General features: G+C 44.2%; 1 protein-coding gene across 2 annotated transcripts in view; it reads right to left on the reverse strand.

Annotated features, from left to right (window-relative positions):
• Positions 1 to 274: 274 nt before the first annotated feature.
• The window catches only part of vegfab (vascular endothelial growth factor Ab), a 61160-nt gene continuing 41262 nt past the window's right edge, over positions 275 to 20172 (reverse strand). Inside the window, exons 6-8 of one of the 2 annotated variants that reach the window (XM_084314540.1) lie at positions 14080 to 14154; positions 8432 to 8575; positions 275 to 722 (exon numbers count right to left, since the gene is read on the reverse strand). In XM_084314540.1, coding sequence (XP_084170666.1) covers positions 701 to 722; positions 8432 to 8575; positions 14080 to 14154 — 241 coding nt within the window. In that variant the 3' untranslated portion in view covers positions 275 to 700. The remainder of the gene's footprint in view (positions 723 to 8431; positions 8576 to 14079; positions 14155 to 20172) is intronic. The other variant, XM_084314541.1, reaches the window with a different exon arrangement.

Genomic DNA, 20172 nt, shown 5'->3' on the forward strand with positions numbered 1-20172 from the left:
ACTTCCTCAGAGGAAACAGGAAGTAGCATCACAAAGTGAGAAATCCTCCGTCTCCCATTGGCTGTCCTGGCACCGCCATGACCTTTCAGCCACAGCAGAAAAGTCTATGAAGGAAAAAGAAGAGCACTCTATCTCCACTGGTCTGCCTTTCGCTTAGCAGATATATATATATATATATATATATATATATATATATATATATATATATATATATATATATATATATATATATATATATATATATATATATATATATATATATTATGTTGAAAAGGTTTGTAGTTTATGATCGACACACAACCACAGTAGACTCACATCCAGTGACGTAATTGCATAAAATGAATCAACAAGACCACAATTGCGTCACAAGCCAGTAAAACGCAAACCACACGGCGGCCATTTTCTTTTCTTTTTCAAATGATGTGTTTAGTTGTTTTGTCCTCTTAGCAGCAATACAAATTCTGTACTCGTTTTGTCTTCTTCTCTTTATCATGGTATATACAGTACACACACAGATATACAACGGGAAGATATTTCAGTTCGTTCAGTCTCTATCTTTTTGTCGCTCTCTCTCTTGGTGTGTCGGTCAGTCCAGGGGGAATGCTTTCCTCAGAAAAGAAGAGCTTACAGTCCAAAAGGTCAAAGTGCTGTGCTGTGAAATATCTTTACAATATTCCTTCATCTGGTACTCGCGCCTCTCTCATCTCCTGGGCTTGTCACATCTGAAGAGAAGAGAGAGAAGGGTCTAAATGAGACAGACCGCAGCACGTACACTGATTGATTGATTGAAAATTGTATTAACAGATTGCAGAATGGGTACAATACAGTACAGCTCAATACACACAATTGTTAAGGGGATGCAGACCAGAGAAAGACTTTCGTCTTGTTTACATCAGGGTCCCCCATTTTAATAAACCAACCACCAATAAAGTTGACCTTGACCTACAACGACACACGTGTGCCTGCCGTAGCGTTTGTGGGAAACATTAATAACGTAAGGTTATGTATATAACCAAGTTCTATGAATACTGGTGACACTCAGCGTCAGTCTGCACTAACCTCACTTCGTGCCTAGCACTGAATAATTGTGGGGCGGCGTGGCTCAGGGGTAGAGCTGGTCGTCCAATGATCGAAGGGTTGGTGGTTCGAATCCCGCTCAAGCCCATGTCCATCCCACTGCCGTTGTGTCCTTGGGCAAGACACTTAACCTACTTGCCTCGTATGAATGTGTATGCATGTGAATGAATGTTGGTGGTGGTCGGAGGGGCCGTAGGCGATGATTATTCGCCACGCTTCCGTGAGTCTGCCTCAGGGCAGCTCTGGCTGCAATTGTAGCTTACCACCACCGGTATGACTGTGTATGAACGAATAATGGACTCTGTAAGCGCTCTGGGGTCACTGGGGTGTCATGAAGAGTGCTATATAAATCCAATTCATTATTATTATTATTATTATAATAAAAAACTCCACAATGTACCTTTACATACCGACATCCGTCTGGCCACACCCCTATCAGCTTACCTTCATAAGCAGGTGTGTGGTCACCTACTCGCCTCCTTCCCAAACTTTCACCACAAGGCGAGATCAAGGGCCGCAGTGGCGTCCTGACGCTGAGCGTCACCAGTATTCATAGAACTTGGTTATACACATAACCTTACGTTCTATTTCATTCTGGCCTCTGCTCAGCGTCAGTCTGCACAAGAGGAGCTGAACGGAAGCCAGAAGCTCGCACAACCCGCATGCCACCAAGGAACGAACGGAAGGAACAACCCTCATTACTGCCCCCAAAAATCACGGAGTCAAGAGAAAACTCAACCCCGTGGCAAGGCCGTAGCAGCGGAGCGCGAAGGAAGACCCAGACCCCCTGAAGGGACTGGACCCCCTGGAAAAAAGGGGGCCCGGAGAGGTCAATGACGCCAGGCATCAAGACCTCACCAGGCGGTCACTTAGTGACACCGCCCCCCACATCGCCAGCGTATTCGGACAGGGCCCCTCCAAGAGCGGGCCCTTCCCCCCATTAGTATGCCGCCTGGCACACTGACCCTGCAACACAGGCAGTCAGCATGGCCATAACTTTGAAGCACTCAAAAGGTTAACCATAACGGAAGCAGGCAGCGCACCGGGAAAAACCAGGCAGCAGGCTGTAGACCCGAGCCTGGAGCACTGCGGACGAGACAGGCGCCAAAGGGGTCAACTGAAAACAGCACCCCGGCGGAAGGGGCGTATGCTGGCATTGTTGCGCACCACGACAAAGCCTCCATCAAAAAACCTCCACCCAGAGGGTCGAGGCAGAGAAGGCTGACATGATTGGCAGACGTCATGAACGTGCAGGGGCACACTCAACCGGGTAACCCGGGAGTTGACTCTGCTCCAACACACCAGGGAATCAACCACCCTCTTGGTACCATACGGTGGTTGTTCCTATAACCCCTCAAGAAAAAACTAAAAAAACACACCTGCGGGTATACACTGGCTATACCGCAGTACAAGTGTTTCAGTTTCCAAAAAGGGTTATCCCAGGCCTACGGTTTCAACAAAACATTACTTCGGACCGGGCCCGGCGGCTCGGGAAGCACACAGGGTTACCAGAGGAGGTCCAGAAGACCACCCCAACAGCCCCCTCTTCGCCATGCATGAGAGAGGAGCGAAAGAAAAAGGAGAACCAGCCCCTTGATGATAGTGTCAGGTACAACATGTACCCAACAAAGGGTCTCCATAACGCCTAACCCTGTGACACCCGGGCCGACCCGGCATTTCCCCCCCCCGAAAAAAGCACAAGTCCCTCAGGGTACCAGAACAACAGATCTGCGTCCCCGGCGGACAACGGGTTAACTGACCTGGACCAGCGTGACCAGAACCAGTCCCATGCCCTAACCACGCCGACATGCCCACTCCAGGAGAAGGGGTAGGTATGCGTGTCGATCTAAAACATGAAAAGAGGGCACCACCCAGACGGTCCCATTTGTACCGCGCTCAGTGGCCCACCCCAAGGGCGTGAGACCCCTCTACCTATGTCCTGATCTATTCCGTTAACATCCCCCAGATATGAACGAGAATCCGTCGAGACCCAGTAACAGGCTCTCGGAAGAGGAAAAAAATCCCCCATCCCAGTTGCCCTATAAAAACACTGTTTTAATAACAAGCAACCAAGGCGTACTAGCCTCCTGCATGATTCTTAACAGAAATACCCAGAGCCAGCACTATGTATGCGTCGAGACCCAAACACATCAATGGATAGTCTAACCAGACACCAGACATTGGTCCTTCAAGTCGCCTGGGAGAACGACAAGAAGTTCATCATGCTTCATATTCTTCACTCTTTTTATTTATTAAAAAAGAAAGAAACACCGACTGACATGAATCCCACGTGACGCGGCCGAGGGTAATTTTTTTTACATTCTTACATCCCGCCACCCTCACCACAGAGGAGAGACGGGACTCCTCAGAGAGACTTCCCACGTGAGCCATAGATTGAAAAGTCACGGTAACATTGAGTCATGTGACCAACAGACTCAAGTTACACGTATATCGAGCGTAGTAGAACAGTAAGTTCCTACGCTCTGCCCCAACAACTTGACAACAACAGACCCTACATACGGGTCTAAAACTCACGGAAGCCGTCGTCCAATAGAAACGTACTTAGTGACGTTTGCTATGACGGGGGGAAACCCAAGACTCAACCGCCTGTGATAGGTGCGGAGTCTGGGAAACCCTTCCCCCCCCCCGTGCCAAGCTGCCTAACAGCTTGGCCCTGACCAAATGAAAAGAGAGTCCAATAAACCCCCTGACCAATCAGAAGAGGGAAGGAGGGGTTTATCTGGTACCCCCTCGCAAGCCCAACCCTTGCAATACGACAACAACAAACAGCCATACGATACCTTAAGTAGCAAAATGCTAATGAACAGCGCAAGCTAATTCAATGCACGCTAGTCACAGACACATCTGTGAACAGGGTTTATAACAAGGCCAAGTTGTGTATGTGTGAACCCGACACCCGTATCCATGTTGTAAGACACAGAAAATCTGATAGAGAGAGAGAGCGGCTGAGCCGCGGTACTTTTTTATACAAGCATTACTGCAGACCAACACAATAGTGTTGCGGCTCAATATCACTGTTTAAGCAACAGAGCACACAACTAACCTCTACCTTTATGTGAAGATTCAGGTTGAGGCAGAAAAAAACCTTTTTCAACCGAGTGTAGGCTGCAGGAGGGACTCTTTATTTCTCTCAACAAAATTATATGTGGGCCGGGAAGGGAACAGGGGGGGACCATAGAGGGAAAAAGTCAATTATTTTTTAGCGACGCCTGCCACGAGCCGCTCGGGACTTGCCACCCCGTGGAGCCCCGGAGGGACGGTAAACGATCGGCGGCTGGTCATGACGATCCCTACCGTCACCTCCGGGCGTAGATTGGCCGGCTGCAGTGGCGGAGGCGCCCTCTCTCCTCCTGGCCTTCTTCGCCGAAGGGCCAGCAGTGGCGGTGGTAGCAGCGGCGGCTACGGCAGCGGAACCTCGACGACGCGCCTGCCGTCTGACTCCACCGGCGACATCGGGCGGGGGGAAATGAGGCTGGAGCACAGAGCGCTCCTCCTGCATCTCCCTGAAGGTTGAGGTGATCAGCTGCAGTGCCGACCCAAATAGTCCAGCCTCGGAGAGGGGTGCCGTCAGAAGTGGAGTCCTCTTCTTCTCCGGCACACACGCCTGCTCCAGCCAAAGGTGGCGCTGGGCTAGAGTGGCCAGGGCACGTACTTTCCCATCGGCTATAGCCTGCGGCTGAATCAGATGCAGGATGGCGCCTGCCGCCTGGGCGAGCTGATCATGTTGTAAATCAGTCAGCTCCGTGCCGCCCGTCAGTATCCCGGACATGAATCTCGCCAGCTGCGCGATGTTAGAAGTGGCAGCCAGAGATTGCGTCGCAGAGATAAATGACTGGTCACTCCAGTAAGCCAACCGCCTCGCCGATTTCCCTTGGGGAACCGGCTTCCGTAACGGCTCCCACACCACCTCATGACAAAGGAGCGCCGCCATCGGCCTATCAAGCCGAGGCACGCCCTCCTTCATGCCTTCTACCAAACCCACCACCCTCGTGACTCGCACGTAGGCGGGGGTAAGGCCCATGATGTGGGAGACCACCTGGACGTAGGCCTCCATTGAGGGGAAAAATGGACAGACAACGTCCACCCCTCTCACCGGGCGACGTTGCCATAGATGACCTATGAGATCGTCAGGAATAGGAACAGGCAGTGGCTGCGGCACGCCGTTTGCGACTGCCGCCGCCGCCATGAGCTCGGGGAACAAAGCACGCAGTTCCCCCTTCATACTTTCCCCCTCCGAGCCCGCGTCCCTCACATGCAGCAGACCACTGGTTAAGGAGCCACATTCTGATGTGGCTGATAGCAGGGCATCCCGCCGCCGAGTCGGAGGTTCTAACCCAACATCCACGTACGAGGAATCCCAAGGAGACATCTCACCCCCCTCCAGTGTTACCTGGACGGGCGGGGGACATGTCTCCACCGGGGCTTCGAACAAGAACCCGTCCGCTTCTACCATGTAGTCCTCTGTTTCCATCGGCCATGGAGAATCAGACGCATCCTCATCCGGCTCCAGCAACTCACCAAAACCAGGCCGTTCGCGTCTGCAAGCCACCATCTTGCGACGGGAGCGAGCTGACGCAAAAGGTTTGCGTCTCAAATCCCCCGCAACCAAAGGCGCCGGCCGCCCAACAGCGGACGACTCCCCGGAAGCAGAGGAACCAGAGCCGGAACCAGGCCATCGCACAGGAGACGGCGCTGGTGCACCAGCTCCTTGGAGAGGCAAACTATCCATCGGACGCCTAACGGGCGTGGCTGCCGACCACGAGAGAGGCCTCAACCCCGCTCCAAGACGTACGACAGAGGCGGCAATGGAGAACCGCTGGTGAAGGGTGACGTTGCGAGCGCGACCCTCCGAGGTAAACATTATGACTTGGCTTTTTTCTTTTTAAATATATGAGAGAAGAAAAAAGCAAGAAAAAATGTAAACACGTATCAACTTTCTTCAACTAAACAACCTCGTCAAGTGTGGGTATCTACCGAAGGCACTTCCTTGTGGTGAAAGTGAAGAAGGAGGCGAGTAGGTGACCACACACCTGCTTATGAAGGTAAGCGGATAGGGGTGTGGCCAGACGGATGTCGGTATGTAAAGGTACATTGTGGAGTTTTTTATTCAGTGCTAGGCACGAAGTGAGGTTAGTGCAGACTGACGCTGAGCGGAGGCCAGAATGAAATAGAACTTACTCAGTCGAAAGGATCCAGTTAATACAATTCTATTAACTCAGAATGATCAATACATACAAAATAGTTAGAGAGTATGGCTGGAAGGCCCTCCTCCAGGTTACTAGCTAGGACACCATAAACTGTAGATTTAGGGGAAGGGAGGGGATAAACATTTGGGGGGAAGGGTGAAATACCACAACTGAGGGAGAGGACAGTATTATTCCTCCACACGGTCCAACGATATGGGGTTATCAATGGCCGATGCCGGCACCAATATTTAGAGAGCAGGGTGGCCGATATAATGGTTTCTATTTTTGTGCACATCTGATAAAATACAACTATTTGAAAATAACAAATGAGACACAAAATTGCTAACGTTAAATGAACATTTATTTAGCAATAGTGATATATTATTTTATAATAATATTAATTCTAGGATTCCTCGAGTTTGCTCTGAATCAAGGAAACTATAAAAGAAGGAAGGGTCATCACATCACTGTGTAGCGAGCAAACGCAGATTGGTGCCAAGTGTGGAAACTTTCACTTTGGCTCACATTGAGTTGAATGAGACCGTCATCTCCTCATTAATGACCTAATTTAAACGTAATTTAAATTACGGTTATTACCATGGATGTCAGAATCATCTGCAATTTGTTGCATTGTTAACTAGCTAATGTTTGATATATCGGTTGATGATATCAGTTGTATATATCTTTTATTTTAATCCAGGCTTCAATAGAACTGGCACCAAAGTCTGGCATCGAGCAGAGCATAGGAGGCTGGTATTCTGACGTGATGACCTTTCCTTCTTTTATAGTTTCCTTGCTCTCTGAACTAGGAAAAACTGCTTTTTCTTTGATTCTTCCAACACCTGGAATGTTCTCCAACGGACTCAAAGGCTGAAGGTTCTTCCAACACCTGGAATGTTCTCCAACTGACTCAAAGGCTGAAGGTTCTTCCAACACCTGGAATGTTCTCCAACTGATTCTGAAGCTGAAGGTTCTTTCTTCTCTTGCTGTATTTAAAAGTATGATCTCCGACCACTGTGTGTCGACTTGTAACTGTCTTAGCTGATTTTCTTATTGTTTATTCTTATTTATTGAGCCTACTGTATGTGTGAAATTGCTGATTAACTGTTTTGTAAGCTTGTCGTCGCTGTGAATGAGGGTAACCTCGGTGTTGAAATATTTGAATAAAACTATTTAGCATTGTCTGTTTTCTTTAGCACTCAGTGCTCTACTTGTTATTTAAAATCAACAAATGTGTCAAAACGAAATAAACAAATAATAATAATAACTTCGTTTTATATAGCACCTTTCATTTTTTTTTATCCACTTCTTTTTCTCCTCTTTTTCTATTTTTCTCCCACTGTGCCAATTCTCCTCTCCCCTGTCTTGAACGTTGCTCGCATATGGCCACTGGCCGGTTGTAGGGAGGATAGAAGCCTTGCATCACGTGTCCCCTCCGATACACGAGGAGGCAGCCTGTCACATCTTTTCACCTGCCAGCGCGGACTCTCATTGGCGAGGTGTAACGTGTGGGAGGCTCACACTGCCCCCGCCATTTCCTGTCTCTGCTGTGCAGGCGTCCCCCAACCGACCTGTAGGAGTCGCTGTCCACAACGTCCAGATTACCACCCATCGACTTCCACCCGCTAACTCTGCCAATTGAGTTAGTATGACGACTGGCCCAAGCCGGAGGCAACGCCGACAGCCGGAGTCGAACCCGGTGTCTCTTGTGTTGGTGACGAGCGCAATGTCCGCTGCGCCACCCAGCCGCCATATAGCGCCTTTCATAAGACCCAAGGTCACTTTACATAGAAAAAAAAAAGAATAATAAATAACAAACATAGTGGACAGACACAACATTCAAAGTGGGAAATTAGGGGTTAAAGGCCAAGTTGAAGAGGTGGATTTTGAGGAGTCCAGAGTTGGGGGCGTTGCAGAGTTCTGCAGAGATGCTGTGTGTGGGTTTAATGCTGGCTCCCTCTAAAAATACTACCCAAGGCAATTGCTGTCAATTGTAATGTGTTCAGTCAACTAAGGCTAATTTTTTTTATAATTAATCAATCAACCGCCCACTAGCTCGCTCATTCGTTCACTCGCACACTCACTCACTCAACCGACCAATCTCTCTCTCTAACAGAAACACACGCAGACAAACCAGAGACACCTACTTGCAGGTCCTTTCGTTGAGTTCTAGCTGGCGTTCTCTGCAGTGTTCGTCTGTGTGTTTGCAGGTGCACTGGCAGGTCAGCGGGTCCTGAACAAACAACCGCTTCCTCCTCTCCGAGCACTGATCACAACATGGCTCACACAAACTAGAGAGAGAGACACACACACACACAAGAGAGTTATTACAGTGTGTTAATGCACAAAAACACGGCCATATGCTGCAATGTTTTCCTCCAAAAGTATAGTGTCCAAAAGTCACAGACCGATCAGTATGTTTATGTATATGTACAAATTGATAAGTTGCAGCATTTAATATTTTTGATTGAGATGTTTTTATCAGAGTAGGGGAGAACGGGGGACGTTGTCACACAGGTAGGTTGTCACATTCATTATATTTCACCACCAGAGGGTCCTGTCTCCCATACTTTGGTAATTAAATGTCCAGAATTGGGGTCAGAGTTCACCTACATTGTCAAATTTGGAGTGAAACAGCTGAATTTGAGGTGAGAGGACTTTTTGTGTTTTTCATGTCCATTTGTAAATATTCCGCTCCTCAATATTTTTCTTCTAGGCTTTTACACAATTGGTTTATAATGAAACAATTATTACCCTTAAAAAGTGTGAAGGGATAGCTATAGTTTAGATTGTTGTTAGCTAGCTAACTAGTTGTTAAATGGCTGTTAGCCTTGATGCTATCAAGACATTCCAGTTGGGGTTGGTCGTCACATTTTATTTGGGGTTGGTTGTCACATGTTGTGTAGGCTATTATTGTTAGGCCGATTTATTGTGTTCTTATTTTGTTATATAGGATGGCCTAAAGATGTGTTTCCTGTTTATGTTCATTAAGATGCATTAAGTTATGTATTTGTCAACTTGTCAATGAAATTAAACTTTCAAATTTAGTTCTGCCTTCTTGTCTATTCTCAGTCCTTGCCCCACAATGGTGGAATGAACTACCCACCCCAGTTAGGACAGCCGAAACCCATCCAATCTTTCGCCGTCGACTAAAGACGCACTTCTTCAATCATTATCTGAAATCTAAATCTTGTCTTCTTTTCAAGATTTTCCCATTAAAAGTTGTAAAACACATGGTGACAACCAACCCCATAGTGTGTGACAACCATGATGGGGTTGGTTGTCACAATGTGTCAGAGTGTCTTTGATAGGTGATTAACTCTTTGTTACAATACGTTGGAAAATGAGAGGGATACACATTTCAAGCCAACATCTGCGTGATATCTGCGTGATAACTGCGTGAAATCGATAAGTGGCGTCACTTATCGATTTTTTTGCATGTGTAAACAATTTATTTTTTAATTTTAATATATATAAAACATTTTTTATTTATAATAATAAATTAAAAACACGTACAGAACAGCCACAAAATTCAAGCAGCGAAGAAATGCACCCCCCCCCACCTTCTACACCCCCCCCCACACACACGCACGCACGCACGCACACACACACACACACACACACACACACACACACACACACACACACACACACACACACACACACACACACACACACACACACACACACACACACACACACACACACACACACACACACACACACACACACACACACACACACACACACACACACACACACACACACACATATACTTTATTCCCCCTTCCATCTCCTGTCTCCTCGTGGTGACAAGGAGACTGTTCTGAGGAAGAGCAGTGTATTTTCTGATTGGCTTGCCCACAAATGCCTTGCGTTAGACATGCATTAGCAAGCTTCTGACTAGGTGTGCGACTTCGGAAAAACACGTAACACATTTGTTGGATTTGAACCATAATGACATGGCAAGTCAAACAACAACAACAACAACAACAACAACAACAACAACAACAACAACAACAACAAGGCACACAAAGAGATAGACAAAGACAGATATTATCTCCAACATTTCTGTGATAAAGAAGACTCAAGGGTCTGCTTCATGCTTAAAGATGAAACATCTCACTTTATTGAATGGGGAAAAGAAATTAAGTTAACTTTGTCCCTCCCAGAGACAAGCATATCAGATTCAGAATGCATAGCCTTACTATAACAGAAAATACAACTGCTCTGGATGAGATTGACAAAAGATCAACACTAAAATGGCATTTTGTTAACATTCATGGAGAGTACATTGACCTGTTTACGGAAGTGTATTGCTGCCAGACCAGAAACAGAAAAAAATTCACGTAACGTGAAGCATTTATTGTTATAACAAGATGTTTTTCACGTTATAACATAAAACGTTTCACATTATAAGGTGATAAGTTTGTATGTCATAGTAACGTGAAAATATATTGTTATAACGTGAAAAACATCTTGTTATAACAATGAACGTTTCACGTTATAACGTGATACTGGTATTTTTTTCTGTTTCTGGTGTGGCAGCAATACTCTTCCGTACCTGATATATATATATATATATATATATATATATATATATATATATATATATATATATATATATAGACATTGATACAGTAGGTGCGAACAGAGCTCTATTCTTTACAATTAAGACGGTAGCGGAAACATCATCTTTTAATTTTTGTCAAATGTCACGTTCCATTTGTTGTATTCATATATGAGAGACCATTGTGGATAACAAAGACGACACTGAGAAACACAACTGGACAAACAATTTGTTGGTTTACATTTAACCCAGAAAAGAAAGAAATTAGACAGACAGTAGGGGTAGGGCTGTACCGAATGTCATTTTTATTTTTATTTTTTTTACATTTGAAGCTGCTATTGACGTTTTCGAATGAAGCTTTGAATGCCTGTGATCATATTTTATGACATAATAAAAAAAATATAAATAAATAAAAAAGAAAGTCCTCAAACAAAATCCTCAATTTGAATAAAGTGATTAATCTGATTAAATTACTTTAGTTTTTTATTAAATCAACTTTCTTTAATGAATATAACTCGTCAGTTTCGTCAACATAAATAATCCAATAAGGGCACGGTTGGTACGAAAGTGATGGTGACGTCTTGATGGCAAGCGGATGCAGATAGGCTACATCATTTATGATAAATGTTTTATTAAATTTTTTATGACAAGTCATATACTATAATAGTATACTACTATAATATTAGTGTAGCCTAATCTTTATCTGCAACTGTGAAGAAAAACCCCATTGGTTTAAACAGAATAAATAGAAAAAATATTCGAATGTTGATTTAGAATTCGAATGTCAACTTTTGCGAATGAAGCTTCGAAGCTTCGAACTATCCGGTACAGCCCTACGGCACTGAGAAACGCAACTGGACAAACAATTTGTTGGTTTACATAACCCAGAAGAGAAAGAAAGGAGACAGACAGTAGGGGTACACCACATGAACTCCACCTGAAACCGTGCACGTGTGTCCCTGCTGTAGCGCGAAGCCGCTGTGGGTCTATCAATGGCCGAGGCCGGCATCAATATGGCCGATAATATAATGGTTTCTATTTTTATTCTATTCAACAATTTGAAAATAACACAAATGAAACACAAAATTGCTAACTGTTAAATTAACATTTATTTAGCAATAATATATTATTTCATATATTATACATTTTAGGGTTCCTCGAGTTCGCTTTTTCCTTTGATGCTTGAATGTCCTCCAACTGACTCTGAAGCTTTAGGTTATTCCTCCTCTTGTGTGTGTGTGTGTGTGTGTGTGTGTTCCTGTGTGTGTGTGTGTTCCTGTGTGTGTGTGTGTTCCTGTGTGTAAGAAACATGAGATCATCTTTTCATTTCAGTCAAACGTCACGTTCCTTTTGTACTCATTCATTTGCGAGAGAGACCATTGTAGACAACAAAGACGACACTGAGAGGAACACAATTGGCCAAACAATTTGTTGGTTTACATAACCCCCAACAAAACTTTTTAAAAATAAACACCAGGCCAATAGAGCCATCTCTCTCGTTCATCTTCACATCATAGACAAGAGCACCGGCATGATGGCAGGCCGCGACGGCGAAAAGAAAAACCTGCTTTGAAGGATGAAAAGAAAGAGAGAGAGAGAGAGAGAGAAAGAGAGAGAGAGAGAGAGAGAGAGAGAGAGAGAGAGAGAGAGAGAGAGAGAGAGAGAGAGAGAGAGAGAGAAAGGAGAAGGGCAAAACGACACAGCAAAGCGGCACAGACTCAACATGGGGGCCTGATTCCAACACAGATGCCAGATTAGTGCGGAAAGCCATGCTGGTCGCTATCTGTAAGAAGGTTCGTGTTACCTCTCTAACAGCTGATCTAGGACCTGTTTTACTTCTTTGAACCGTAACCATTATTGGGCACAAACACAACTGACCCCTGTGTGTCAGATAAGATCTTAGGGGCTATCTCTCCCACAACCGGTCTTCCAGTCGAACCCTATCTCTCCCACAACCAGTCGAACCCTATCTCTCCCCCAACCAGTCGAACCCTATCTCTCCCCAACCGGTCTTCCAGTCGACCCCTATCTCTCCCCCAACCGGTCTTCTAGTCGAACCCTATCTCTCCCCAACCAGTCTTCCAGTCTAACCCTATCTCTCCCCCAACCGGTCTTCCAGTCGAACCCTATCTCTCCCCCCAACCGGTCTTCCAGTCGAACCCTATCTCTCCCCCAACCGGTCTTCCAGTCGAACCCTATCTCTCCCACAACCGGTCTTCCAGTCGAACCCTATCTCTCCCCAACCGGTCTTCCAGTCGTACTGCGAAGGTATCGGTTATGCCGAGGTTGGGCTACAGAGACAGATGGTAGATGGTGGTATAGCCATGGATGGATGGTTGGGGGGGCTATGAAGGGTTATTTGTGGGTTATAACTTGTGAGTTGGGACAGAGATAGCAAGTTGAATTATGTAGTCCCCTACCATTGTTAAATATAGTAGGCTACGGATAGTGAATGAGCTGAGTTAGCTAGTTAGCAAACTAGGCTAACTTAACATCGCTTTACTGGAAAGTTGACAACTAGCCGTCTGCCGTCTGCTAAAGGCTCCCACATAGTCTAGAAGTATACAGGGTGCATACTGCATACCGTACACTATGCGGACGGGAAGTCTGCAGTCCTTCGCCATGTCATAGTCCAGTTCCAGAGTTCTTTGATCCACCAATTGCGCATGCCAAGCCATATTTTGCACGACACCAGTATGCTAGTAGTACGCGCGGACAGAGACATTCTAGCGGTGCTACGTCTGGTGTATAAGCTACGTCTGGACTATGATCGAGCCTTAACCCTTTCACTACCACACTACCAAAGGGTAACCCTTTCACTGCCACACGACAAAAGGTTAACCGTTTCACTACCACACTACAGAAGGTTAACCTTTTCACTGCCACACTACCAAATGGGGTAACCCTTTCACTGCGACACGGCAAAGGGTTAACCCTTTCACTACCACACTACAGAAGGTTAACCCTTTCACTACCACACTACAGACGTTGTGGTAGTGAAGGGGTTAATCTTCTGTAGTGTGGTGGTGAAAGGGTTAAGGGTGACAAGACAGAAAGCTAGGGCATCGGGGGAGGGGGGGGCGGTGGTGTTCACAAAAGCAACAGACGGGCAAAATTAATGGTGCAAATTATTAAAAAGGGCACATGAGCTCCTCCCATATGAGCTTGACCATAAGCAGCGCCACACTCAGATGCAGATAGGGGGAGAAGGCGGAACTGACGTACGCATCACGACTCTTTTTGTCGCGGTTTTTCTTTCGTTTTCTCTTTTGGCCTTTGCCCTTGCCTTTCCGGGGTATTCTGGAAGAGAAGAAGAACAACAACGTAGAGAGAGAGAGAGATCTGAGAGGCTGAGGAGGAAACGGCACATTCTCTTCAACCAAACCTGGTGATTACGGTAAGGATTAGTCAATCGGAAAAAAGCTGTGGGTGACTGATCAAATCATATCGTTAGCCTCATACGATAATTGCTTAAGTAATTTTTCAAGATTTTTGGAAAAGAAGAAAAAAACACATTTTCCAGCAAATGTGTAAGTCTTTAATTTATATTTTGAAAATAAGTTCCACAAGGTGCATCAACAAGTTTGCAAAAACACAACAACCATTGCATAACAAAATAAGGTGACTTTTAAACAAAAATGTCGTGACTTAGGCATTTTTTCCTCGTACATACATACATGTCATACACTAAGGCAGTTGTTTTACTTGCCTAAGTCATGCGATCGGCGTCCGTGTACGTAACGTTATAAGGCACAAGTCACACGAGTGAGTTAAGGCAGATGGGGATTTTTGAACGTAACAAGCATTCTGATTGGCTGAGGACATGCAGTGTGAGGAGAGTACAGAGAGTACAGAAAACTCAATTTGGCCAAAAGATTACTTAGGCAATTATCGTATGAGGCTAACGATATATCGATTTGACCGATATATCGATATATATTCAACAAATCAACGAACGAATCGATCAACTGCTGATCTGCTTCTCCAGGCTTGTAAATCAAGTAATGAGCTGTCGTCGACAAAACTTGAAAAGTAAATAGCTGTAAAACGAGACAGACAATAACCTAAAACAGCAGGGAAGCTCTCTAGGCTACAAAGTGTGTGTCATTACTGGAGTCTTGGCGGGGATGGAGCCCCCTCCTTGGGGTGTTCTTAAATTACCCGAATAGATTGAAGACAATGAAATTAGACTTCTCTCTCAGTGCAACAGCTTTCAACTTATCTGGGTCAGCTCTCACCAGCTAACATTCAGACTTATTTCAGACCACAGCACAATTAGTGCACAGGCCAGTAATGTGCATACCAAGCAGATCACAGGATGAAATATTACACAGCTGCACATGCAATGCTTAAAAAAAGGGGGGGGGGGGGGGTGTCTACCCAAAAACAAAGTTAATGTGTGTTATTTCTATAATAATGTACAGCTCAGATTCTCGCCCTTTCACTACCACACTACAAACGGTTAACCTTTCACTACCACACTACAGACGGTTAACCCTTTGTCGTGTGGCAGTGGAAGAGTTAACCTTCTGTATTGTCACAGTGAAAGGGTTAACCATTTGGTAGTGAAAGGGTTAAGTTGAACACCAGAGAGACAAGACTCTACTTGATGATGTCATTAAGAGACTAACTCTGGGGCTGCTCCATAGACAGAATAATGGAACAACTATGACAGTAAGACAGTATGACACAAATCTAAGCCCACAAAGGCCAGTCATTTATTCATTGTCAATGGACCAACCTCCCAAAAGTCATAAATTTAAGTCTTGATTCTCACATTTTCACACACTTGTCCGTGTTTATAGATGTTGACTTGTCACAGATGATTGGCATAAAAACAACAATGTGTAATTCTGTTTTAGGGTGGATTTCCCCTTTGAGTTTGGGAGTAACTTTCTCAAACGTTCTTTCTTCTCAATAAGATGTGAAACTTAAATATGTCAAACTTAAAGTGAGGTGACACCAAGAGATGTGTTGAGAGCTTACGTTGGCATATTTTACCATCATGAAAGCAACATTTCACTATAAGTAAGTAAGTAAGTAAGTATTTATAAAGCACCTTTCATACATGTCATGTAGCTCAAAGTGCTGTACACAATTATAGGCATATATAACGATAAAAGCAATAAAGTCATAGTGATCAGTTAAGATCAATGTTAAAAAAAAAAAATAATAATAATAATAATAATAATAATAATAATAGTAACGTAAAAATGAAAATAACGTAAAAACAGTCATTTGCTTACCAGTTTGGGAGAACAGGTCCGCACAAACATTTCCGCTCAGTGGCAACCGGAAATGCACTAAACCAATGCACTTGTATGGTAGGTAGCAATGTTTAGGTCTTATAATGCTAGTGTAGTTACGTTTTTATCAGTGGTCATAGTTGGGTCCATAGTGCTTTACCAAGTCCCACGGATCCATCAGTGGCCGTGTATTGTGTGCGTATGTACCCGTTCGCTCATGTGGTCAGTGGCCAGAGTTGGGTCCACAGGACTTATCCAAGTCCCATGGACCCATCAGTGGCCGCGTCTTGTGGTAGAAAGAAAGAAAAAGAAAAACGCATAAAGAAAACAGTCTAAAGTTTGAAAGTTTGGGAGGTCCGCAAAAACACGCCTTCAGCTCAGAAGCTGAGGTGTGTCAAAAACTTTTGAAAAACTGGAGGCGTGTCTCCTATTGTACCCATCCTTCATCTAAGAAGTTTGAAAGTTTGGGAGGTCCGCAGAAACACGCCTTCAGCTCAGAAGCTGAGGCGTGTCAAAAACTTTTGAAAAACTGGAGGCGTGTCTCCTATTGTACCCATTCCTTCATCTAAAAAGTTTGAAAGTTTGGGAGGTCCGCAAAAACACGCCTTCAGCTCAGAAGCTGAGGTGTGTCAAAAACGTTTGAAAAACTGGAGGCGTGTCTCCTATTGTACCCATTCCTTCATCTAAAAAGTTTGAAAGTTTGGGAGGTCCGCAAAAACACTCCTTCAGCTCAGAAGCTGAGGCGTGTCAAAAACTTTTGAAAAACTGGAGGCGTGTCTCCTATGTACCCGTTCCTTCATCTAAAAAGTTGGGTCCACAAGGCTTATCCTAGCCTCATGGATCCATCAGGTTTTTCCAAGCCATAACTATTTGTAAGCTAGACTGTATAGGTACGTTTTTAATTTTCCTTTAAAAATGTGTATAGAGCTGGCGTTTCTGATGTGTGTTGGTAGTGTGTTCCATAGTTTTGGGGCATAGTTGGCAAATGCCATACTTCCTATCCTTTTTTGGTTTCTGGGCGTGTCTAGTAAACCTGTAGTGGATGACCGTAGCGTTCTTGAGGGCAGATAACTAACTAGGGAATTTGCTATGTATTTTGGGCCTTGCTCATTAAGAGCTTTATATGTTAGGAAAAGGACCTTAAAATCAATTCTATGAGTTATTGGAAGCCAGTGCAGAGTGGCCAGGACTGGAGTGATATGTTCTCTTCTCCTTGTATGAGTTAGTAATCGAGCTGCAGAGTTTTGGATAAGCTGAAGCTTCCCAATGGTTGCTTTGGGAAGACCAGTGAACAGTGCATTACAATAGTCAAGCCGACTTGATACAAAAGCATGAATAAGTTTCTCTGCATCCTTTTTATTTACGAAAGGTCTTACTTTCGCTATGTTTCTTAGGTGGAAGAATGACGTTTTCATGGCCTTATTTATATGAGACTTAAAGGTCAGGTCTGAGTCCAAGATGACACCTAGGCTTGTAACCTCAGTCTTTACATAGGATGACAGACTCCCCAGGTTTTTACAAAGCACTTCCCTTTTCGCTTTTGGGCCGATCAATAGGATTTCGGTCTTGCTTTCGTTTAATTTTAGGAAGTTATTGTTCATCCACTTGTTTATTGCTAACAGACTATTTGTAATGGACTGTATGGCTGTAGTGTTATTTGGTTCTGCGGAGATATATAGTTGTGTATCATCAGCATAACTATGGAAGCATACATTGTGGTCTCGAATGATGTCCCCGAGGGGCAGCATATATAGTGAGAAGAGTAATGGACCAAGGCAGCTTCCTTGTGCGACTCCAAAATTGCTGTTATGTTCCTCGGATACATTGTCTCCAAGCTTAACATAGAACCTTCTTCCCTTAATGTATGTTATGAGCCAATTTAGTACATGATCGGAAAAGCCAACCAGTCTTTCTAGACGACTGATCAAGATATTATGGTCAATCGTATCGAACGCTGCACTAAGGTCCAATAGGACAAGAATTGAGACTTTGCCAATATAATATATATATATATATATATATATAATATAATAGCAAGAACATAATCATGCAGTTGTTGGAACACTTTTGGATCATAACTAGCCAGAGTCTATAACACAATATGGGTTATAGAAACTGCCAATAATGATCTGATAGACACTCATAGACAAGGGACAGGGCTAAGGATGCAATATCGATACTAGGCTGTGGGGCTGTGTTCACAGAGAGCGATTTTTTGAGCTGCCAGCGCCATTCTGACATTAACCCGTTCACTGCCACACGACAGCCGGTTAACCCTTTCACTGTGACAATACAGAAGGTTAGCCCTTTACTATCACACAACCGACGGCGATGCTCCATCATTAATTTGAAAGTGAAAGGGTTAACCGGCTGTCGTGTGGCAGTGAAAGGGTTAATTTCTATGGTAAAGACGCGCTAGGAGCGCTCCTCTTGCCAGCGCCGCACCTCACGTTCTAGCGCTCTCAGCGGCTGGTGTTTTCTGGTGGAGCGCTCTGGGCGCCTCGAGTAGAAAACTGTTCAACATCTGGAGAGGAGCGCCGCTCATCAATGTCACTTTTTTTGACTGACCAATCAAAATCGAGGACGTGGCGGGACTAAAAAGATCAACGAACATTCTTGCGGTGTCTGACAACCCAGTAATATACGACCTAAGCAGTGGAGGTTTCTCTATGACAACACGTGAAACACAAATTCACTCATAATTCATAATTATTATTAATTTACATATATATATATATATATTTTTTTTTTATTATTATTATTATTATTTTTTTTATTAGAAATGTTTTTCCTCTGTAAAAAAAATGCCAGCCAGTGAATTATTTTTTTCTTCAAAAATTGCCAAAATTGCCAGCTCTGACCAGGCCTGCACTGCAGTAATGACTGCAGTAAATATTCGTGCAGATGGCTACACAGGTTGACCCAGGATTAAATAAATAATAAATAATAGCCAATCAAAATAGGCTATTAACCTTTATATATATATTACTGAACTGCTTCAGTATGGAGAACTGGCGCAAGGACTTCATGGACTGCTCTGTCTCTTCAAGAGAGTGATCGGCCCGATGGCCTTCAAGGTCCCCTGAACTTTATTAGATCACTATCTGGAATAAGTTTGTCTACTGAACCTTTGTAACGCTCTGCAACCCCCCCCCCCCTCGCCCCTTGTTGTTATTGTTATTATTATCATTTCTTGTCTTGTTTTGTCGTGTATGTATTGTCTTGTTTGAGAAAAAAAAAAAACTTTAAATATAAAAAAAAAAAAAAAAAGCTATTAACGTCATCTAAGCACGGTCCGTGCTTTTAAACTCTTGCCATTGAATGGGGGATTGAATGATTGACAGCCTTGACATCCAATCAGAGAATGTTGCCATCTCTGCTGCTCTGCAGCTACACAGAGGTTGAATGATTGACATCTTTGAGATCCAATCAGAGAATGGTTCCTACTCTGCAGCTCTGCAGCTACACGGAGGGGCTGCGTCTCCTCTCCCCTCGCGGGATTGATTGATTGATTGAAAATTCTATTAACAGAGCGGCCACGTTCGAAAGCTCTATATTAGTGTAGACACAGTGTGTGTTAGTGTAAAACATTTAGCACTTTAATAGCAACTTATTTTTTGCCGGCGGGACATTTACTGAGGACCAGCACAAAGTGTGGATATTATGATTTAACAAGTCTATCTGTCCAGGACGATGACAACATTATTGCAGGTAAGCAGGCAGCCTAGCCATTTCTAACTACTAACGTTATCACGCTAGCTTGGATGCTAACTAACGTAATTAAGCTGGTCATGGTTCATGGTGAGCTGTTTGTGTTATAACGAGACAGCAAATTAATGAATGAATGAAAACTTTATTTAACAGATTGCAGAATGGGTACAATACAGTACGGCTCAATACACACAATTGTTAAGGGGATGCAGACCAGAGAAAGACTTTCGTCTTGTTTACATCAGGGTCCCCCATTTTCAATTCATATTGACATTTATGACATACACAACATACATGACATTTATGGCACATGAACTCAATAGCCGGCCGTGGCATTGCCTGTTTAATACACCAAGAACCA

This window comes from Notolepis coatsorum, assembly GCF_963971535.1.
Source record: "Notolepis coatsorum genome assembly, chromosome: 5".
Taxonomy (NCBI): Eukaryota; Metazoa; Chordata; class Actinopteri; order Aulopiformes; family Paralepididae; genus Notolepis; species Notolepis coatsorum.